The 8559-nt window shown below is 33.1% G+C and overlaps 1 protein-coding gene across 1 annotated transcript in view; it reads right to left on the reverse strand.

Moving 5' to 3' along the window:
* HELRODRAFT_83363 (hypothetical protein) overlaps positions 1–7819 on the reverse strand; it is a gene marked incomplete at both ends in the record, with an annotated part of 20871 nt that extends 13052 nt beyond the window's left edge. The window contains 2 exons of the mRNA XM_009023370.1: positions 3789–4038; positions 7747–7819. Of these exons, the coding sequence (XP_009021618.1) occupies positions 3789–4038; positions 7747–7819 (323 nt within the window). The remainder of the gene's footprint in view (positions 1–3788; positions 4039–7746) is intronic.
* Positions 7820–8559: the final 740 nt, after the last annotated feature.

Below are 8559 nucleotides of genomic sequence, written 5' to 3' on the forward strand. Positions count from 1 at the left end.
ATGTTGAGGAGAGAGGAGGAAAGTGTACCGTAGAGGGATGAAAGAGCTATGGTTAGGATGATGTTAAAGTGAAGGATAGGAGGAGTAGTACAGAGCTGATGTCGATGATGGGACTGAATGAGGACATTGTGACATTGATAAGGAGATCGAGATTGCGGTGGTATGGACATGTGTTGAGAAGGGATGAAAGGGTCGGGATTAGGCGAGCGTTGGAGTTTCAGGTTGAAGGAGTGATAGGAAGGGGTCGTCCGCGATTAGGATGGAGATAGCAGGTAAAGAAGGACAGAGTGAAAGCGGGGTTGCGTAATACTGAGGCGAATGACAGATGTGAATGGCGTCGAGGGGTATTTCGGTTTCATCATAGGTAGCCAAACGTCAACCCCCGATCTCGGGGAAAATGTCGTCTAAACGTGTGTTGTTTGTTCATATTAGAAATGTTATTAATGTACCGACTCACGAACAAGGTGGCGTATTAGTCCTGATTGCCATTCCTTGTGATATTTTTGTCTCTGAAATACAAGTTTTTCCAAGTGGAATTTATTCCGATCATGGCCTATTTAAAGTTTGTTCGCCTTTCAAGTTTAAAAACCAGTACGAATTACGAAGATGGTTCGGTCGTGGAAGCGAGTGAGTTCATTAGGCTTATTCGATGAATTCATTAGGCTTATTCACGATTCCCCTATAAGCACACCCTGTGATGGTATGGATGTTGATGAGATGTGTGAACTGTTCAATAGCACAGTCTTTAATATTTTCAATAAGGTGAGCCATTGCATATAGTTGAGAGTTAATGTGATTTGAATGTCCCATGGTTAGGAAAATTGGGTTAGAATGTCGAAAAAAATGTCGAAAATTGGAAAAATGTTACAGGAGAACTTTATTAAATAGTAGCAAACAAGAATGGGTCAATGCTATCAAGATGAAAAACCGTATTTTTACTGAAAAAAAGTGTTTTGGCAAACTCGTTTGGACGAAAATAAAAGAAATACAAAGCGATTGTGGAATAACGTTAACAAAATGCTTTGCAAAAACTCTCACAACAGTTGCGATGATGATAACAGGAAAATTACAAGTGATGATTTTTCTCAATTCTTTAGAGATAAATAAACAGGGTTCGACAGGCTACAACAGGTAGTGTTGGTCCATTATTTCCAAGAAGGCAAACCAAGGATGGTGAAACATTTTTGTCATTCGCATTATGTACTGAAGATGATGTTGTGAAGGTAATACGTAAATCTCCCACAAAAACGTGTATCTTGGACAGTCTCCCAACACATTTTCTTAAAAAACATATACTCCTCTTTTCCAGATTTTTAACAAAACTTATTAACTTATGTCTAAGTACAGGAAAATTCCCTAAAATTGCCAAACACGGCATAGTCTTAAAAAAACAGATCTGGATGTGAGCGATTTAAATAATTATAGACCAATAACCAATCTTTCGTTTATTTCAAAGGGGGCTGTTGAAATATCTGGCACGTAACAACTTGTTGTTGGCTCATCAATCAGGCTACAGACAGTTCCACTCAACGGAAACTGTTCTGCTGCAAATATCGTCGGTGTTATACAAAGATGTGGATGCACAGGATATTTCATTGCTAGCGTTCCTAGATATGAGCGGCTTTTGACAGCGTCGACTATGAGATACTGTTGAAACGAACCGCCTCAGTTTTGGAGTCACGGGTGTTGCTCATTCATGGTTCAACTCTTATCTCACGTCAAGAACGCAACAGGTTTTATTCAATGATAAGTTGTCAATAACAGAGGTCGTCACATCTGGTGTACCACAAGGGTCGGTTTTGAGACCGATACTGTTTCTTTTATATACGTCCGACGTACTAGAAATAATAGATAAATCTGGGGTGTTTTGTCATGCTTACGCAGATGACATACAGATGATTGTCAGCTGTCCTGCCGATAAATTTCAAGATGCTTTTACTAGATTAGTGCATTGTTTGACTGAGGTGAGTGTGTGGATGTTATCAAATCGACTGAAACTCAACCATTTTCATCAGCTGAACTGATGAAAGTTGGCTCATGGCAGCAGTTGTCGCGAGTCAAGATTGATTTTATTACTCTAGATGGGCATAATATTGAGTGTAGCAGTAATGCCACTAATCTGGGAATGATCTTTGACTCAAAATTGACGTTTGTTGATTATATCAAACTACTAACTAAAGTGTGCGCTGCTCAATTACATAAAATACGTTCTATAAGAAAGTCCTTGAACAAAAGTACGATTGAAGGTTTAATGCATGCGTTCATTCACTCTCGGTTGGACTACTGCAACAGTATGTATTATGGTTTACCCGATAAATCTATTAGAATGTTATAGTCTATCCAAAACCGTGCAGCAAAAATTGTTCACGGCGCGTATAAATTTGATCATGTATCTCCGATTCTTGCTCAGCTTCATTGGTTGACTGTCGACAAGCGAATAATTTTTAAAGTCTGCACAATAGTGTTCAAGAGTGTGAATAATTCCGCACCAGAGTATTTGAAGAACAAATGTCAGTCGAAAGCATCATATTCCCTCGGCCTGTGTTCGGACGATTTAAACTATCTGTCGGTCCCGTTGACTCAAACGAAACTTGGATTTAGAAGCTTTGCCGTGTTTGGTCCTAGAGTCTGGAACGGTCTTCCCAAAAACCTGCGAGACCCTGCTCTGGGTGTTGAAAAATTTAAGAAGATGTTGAAAACATATTTATTTTCGCTGTTGTGTCAATCATTGATGTTTATTTTTTACTGATCTAATGTTTATTTAATGTTTGATTTAATTAATTGTTTGATGAATGTTTGTCTTCGACTATTTTGTATATTATTTTATTTGTAAGCGCTTTTGAAAAACTATTTAATTAGCGCCATATAAATATTCGTGTATATTTTTAACTAAATTCTTGTCAATATTGAAAATGTAATATAAAACTATCCAACGCTAGAAATTCGGCAGATTTTATAAATTACTGTACTAATTATGGTCTTTTACCAGCATATGTACATATATATAATATATATATATATATAATATATATATATAAAGAAAGAAAGAGAGAGAGAGAAGTATCACAAGCAGCCATCGTTCAATTTGCAATTAAGTTTTACGTTGTAAGAAAAATTAATAATTTCAATTGCAAATTGAACAATGCCCACAATGCGTGATATTTATGTATTGTACGCACACTCTCTGACATTGTACAATTTGCAATTGAATTTTTCAATTTTTGTACGACGAATTTTAATTAATTATCATGTTTGTTCAGTTATCACATTTGTTCAGTTCATAAACAAAATTTTTATTCATTTTTGGCACTTCCGTACAGCATATACATACTACATTATAACATAAAAGCTTTTTTTACGACAAACATTTGTCAACACTAGTGGAAATTCTCTTTGTAGTTAAGTCCTTGCATATTTTATAAATATTTGGTTGAGACTATCTGGCATACAGTTGTTTAAAAATTTAAATATCACAGCATTGAAGGCGTTGTTCAGTTTGCAATTGGTGATGATAAATGATTGTTGACAGAAAGCAAGAAAATGTGCATAATAATATTGTTGACTGCACATAAAATGAAAAGAATAAACATTGGCCATCCTCCTAAATCAAAGATGTGCCTGTTTGAATTGATGATGACAAATACATTTTCTCGTGTTCTATATAGGTACTCTATAGTATTAGCAATCAAAATAAAAATCTTTCCTAGATGTTTATTTAAATTAAGTTTTTAAGCAAAAATCACTAATCATAAAAAAAAGTAACAAGAACAAATTTTTAAAAAACTAACATCAAAATAGGTTTTCCCTTAATAAAATTGTTGTTGACCAACTTCAGCAGTTCGGCCTTTGATTCTGATAACCGTGCATAGTCGCTGGCATCAACCACATAAATCAGACCATGAACATCGGTGAAGTAATTCTTCCAGATTTCTCTGATATTTTTGCCACCGCCAAGATCATAAAGCGTGATATCGTTATCATGAAATGTAAAGGACATATTAGAAAAGCCTATTGTTGGAGCAACCAAACCCTCGGGCTCTATAATAAAAAAAATTTATTGTGGAGTAACTAACTGAACAATGCGATGATATTTCTTAATAACTATATATATATATACATATATATATATATATACAATTATTTATAAAAATCACTGTGTTTTCGGCATTATTCAACTTGTAGTTGAGTTTCTCCATGAACTAAATGCGTCGGTACAGATGAAAGTTACGTTAACTCTAATCTCAATAATGAACTCAGAGAAAAGAGAAACTCAACTACAAGTTAAATAATGCCGAAAATGCCGTGATCTTTATAAATAATTGTATTTATGATAGTCTAAACCCAATATATATATACATATATATATATATATATATATATATAATTATTGATGAAAATCACAACATGTTCGGCATTAGTTAACTTCCTGTTTAACTTTTCGATTTTTCCAAAGGTTCATCGTAAATCATTTTCAAGCTTCTTTAGTTCAAAACCAAAATTTTTGTTCATTTTATGCATGATAGAACAAAAAAGCTTTTTTCGGTATTCCTATACCATCTTCGTTGTTGGAATTGATACGTTGTGTATGTGCCCAGATGCTCAAATATATATATATATATATATATATATATATATATATATATATATATATACACACACACACATACACACTCTGTCTCTACTCTGTTGATTCATTGTTTGTTCAAAGTGAGTATTTAACGCCCAGTTCATTAGTTTTACGATCTTCAACTTCGTCCAATATAACACTTTTACGTGTTTTCATTATCGATGATTCCTCTGTTTCTAAATCTTTTAGTAGGAAGAATTCCAATTGCCCATTGCTGAATATCTATTATCGGATGTTTTTGTTTTGTTCTATGAGTATTGAATCGGCTAGTCGTAAATTATAATGGTTGTTATTGTAATGTAAGATTTCAATATTGTGGTCCAAGATTTGTCTAGTAATTTTAGTTTTGTGTTTCTCTTTCATGAAATTCTTTATAGCGCCAGACTGAACGTGCATTGTGAGTCTTCTCGATAGCTTGGTCGTCGTCATACCAATATATTCAAAATTATGGTGCCTACACTCATCATTTCATATTTGAACGAATATATTAAATGGCTATGATCCATTATCGATTCTGGCTTACTAGTGCGGTTGTTTTTCATCATGAGAGATGACGTTCTTTGGTTAACATAACATAACATAACAAAATTTTTATAGTGATCCAAGAAGACTGAGTCTATGACAGAACCACTCTGAGATTTTTTTTATTATCCAATTTTTGCCAAGTTTGCTTTAAAGTTAGTTGTTTCTGCGCCTATTATTTCATCTCCCAGTTTGTTCCACTCGTTGACAACTCTGTAGCTGAAAAATTATTGCTTTATCGATCGCGAGCCTTTTTTAAAAATCTTATATTCATGCTACCTTGTTCTACTGTTCAAACAGTATGCCTGAATCAAATCTTCTCTTGTTCTTCTTTTTTCTAATGTTGTTAAACCACAAACTTTTAATCTGACTTCATGTGGCATACCACGACACTCCTTTATCATTCTCGTTGCCCTCCTTTGAATATTCTTAAGCATATGTCTGTCATTTTGTAAATCTGGATTCCAAAGCTGAAGATAGTACTCCTACTTAGGTCGGACCAATGCTTTATACAGGTTTAATATCACGATCATATCTTTGCATTTTACTGTTTTTTTATCATACCCAGAGTTCTATCTGCACTTTTAGCTGCCTCGATGCATTGCCGCGCTACCTTACCATTCCGATGAATTATCACCTCTAGATCCTTTTCCTCGTCTACATTTTTTAGTATTGTGTCTCCAAGTTTGAATACGTTTGTCTTGTTGTTCGCTCCCATATTTATGACTGCACATTTGTTGGTGTTGAATACCACCTGCCAATCCTCAGCCCATTTGAATACTTTTGCAAATCGTATGCTAAAATTTCAATGTCTACAACGGCACAAAAGTTAGTGTCATCTGCAAATTTTGAAATTTTAGATTTAATTACTATATTAAAGTCGTTAAGTATATCACAAATAACAAAAGTCTTAACTTGTAACATTGCACCAGTTTGAAAAATTGTCACCAATACCAACTTTTTATCGTCTATCTTATAACCAATTAGAAATCTACTTGAGGTTGGAGTAGTATATTCATAGTTTAATACTTCGTTTTCGTTTGTTGCTCAAACATTATTTTTTTATGATCCTTTATGATTTTTTCATCCTGTTCGAGAGCAGTTGACATGTGGTTCTTATAGTATATTACTATGTTATTTCTGTTGCTATTGTTAGTTGCATTGTTGTTGTTGCTGTTGATTTTTTGTTGTTTGAGTTCTATTATTTTCTGGATCATGGAATTTTTATATCCATTATTAGTGAGCAATTTAGTGACTCTTATCTAGTTCTGTTCTTTTTTTCTTTTTTTTTTGCTTTTCAATTTTCTTATTTAAAACGGTGTTTTATGTAAAAAAAAAACCATGTCTTAATGAATAAAAGCGTTGTTTTAACGTATAGCATGTAATCAAACCAGTATATGTTAGCTAAATTTTTAAAAATTATAAAAAAATGATTTTTGACTGTTGGAAGGACATAAATCCGCTACTGCTCAAATCTCCCTTGTGAAAATATTTTTTAATGTACAAACAAACGTCTCTGTGTTTCATAGAAAATTAAAAATTTTAGAATAAATAACCATGTTTGAAAGCGGTTTTTACACTATAATCAGAAAAATTATTATTAAAAAATATTACAGAAACTTCGCTGCAATTCGGAAAAGATATTTGGCGCTGGGTAACCAGGGTGCCAGATGCTGTCTCCAAACTTATTCTTGATAGTTTTTTAGTTTCCTTGATTAAATTCAAAAATTAGTTCAGAAATAAGCATATTTGACATCGTGTTTGATGCCAAAAAAGTAGCTGAAAACAGAAGAAATTACGCTCTCTTGCGAAGTTTATAAAACATTTTTCACAATGGTTACATCCAAAAACAGGTTGTTTTGCGCGTTTTTTTCGATTCCTGTAACTAGTGCTTGTGGGGAATGTAGCATTTTTAAACTGAGACTAATCAAAGCAATTTTATAAAATATTATACCATGTTGCATCGACTCATTTTATTTTTTGCATTGCTTATTAATTTTTTCATATTCAACTAAACAAATCCATTTTTTTTAAATTCAATAACGATCTTTATTTAAGATAAAAATTGATTCAAAAAAAGAATATTACATCTAGGAATCGCATGGGTTTGAGCTAACAAACTTTGCTTTCAATGCTTTGATTTAATTAGATTTTTTCCCGTTATAAAATTCATTTTTTTGCATTGCTTATTAATTTTTTTATATTCAACTAAACAAATTCATTTTTTAAAATTCAATAACGATCTTTATTTAAGATAAAAATTGATTCAAAAATAAGAATATTACATCTAGGAATCGCATGGGTTTGAGCATTATTTAGGAGTCTATGGTTTGAGCTATTTTCTATACCATACTTATCTACAATTTCAGCGCATTGGTCTTGCTTCTACTCGTTAATGTTAAGCTTCCTACCTTCTATTTGTGATATCATCAATAATACATCATGTTACACCTCGTAAACAAGTTTTGCTTTTCCTGTCACAATAGCTAAGATCGGCGCTGTAGGTGTTAATTTACTTCATCATCCCAAATACTTACAGAAACCCTTAAAGTTTGATAAATTTAAAAAGTTCAAAAAATATAAATAAGAAAACTAACGTCCCAACAGTCCTTTAGCTGTTAATGTTTTGCCAGCATTGTCCAAGCCAAAAATTGCAAGGGTAATTTTTCTTCTGTTTAAAATATGACATAGGGCACGATAGTTTACTATTTATTTATTTATTGTAAATTAAGTCAAAGATATATTTAACATAACATTACTTTTTTGGAGTATCATTTTTTATAGTGGAACTTTTGCAATTACCCATAATACTCTGCACAAAATATTAAAATTAAAGTATTAAGATTTTTTCATGAAAAATAAATTGACATTTTTTTCAACAACTTCAATCATCAATCAATTAGCTTATAAAGCGCTATTTCTGCGATGTTCAACAGCGCTCCTCGATGAATTTTGAAAACAGCTGGGTCTTGAGATCCGCTCTGAACTTCGCAAGTGATGGAGATGTAGTCAGAGAAGTAGGTAGAGAGTTCCAGAGAAAAGGACCAGAAAAAGCAAAAGCAGATTTGGCAAAAGAGTGTTTAACACGAGTTAAGAAAAAGCGAGAAGAAGACGATCGTTAACCGGGGCGTTTAGGTTCAATTAATATATCTGATAAATACTTGGGAAATAATTTAGATTGAGACTTATACATGAACGTGCAAATTTTAAAAATTATTCTATATTTTATAGGTAGCCAGTGCAAGAGAACAAGATATGGAGATATATGAGAAAAGAAAGGGGCACGAGCAACTAGACAAGCAGCAGAGTTAAAAGCTTTACTTAAAGGATAGAGTATAGAGTCAGGAAGACCATAGTAGAGCGAGTTACAATAATCAATCCTAGATAAGACTAACCAAGTGACAAGAAGG

This window comes from Helobdella robusta (genome assembly GCF_000326865.2).
Source record: "Helobdella robusta unplaced genomic scaffold HELROscaffold_36, whole genome shotgun sequence".
Taxonomy (NCBI): domain Eukaryota; kingdom Metazoa; phylum Annelida; class Clitellata; order Rhynchobdellida; family Glossiphoniidae; genus Helobdella; species Helobdella robusta.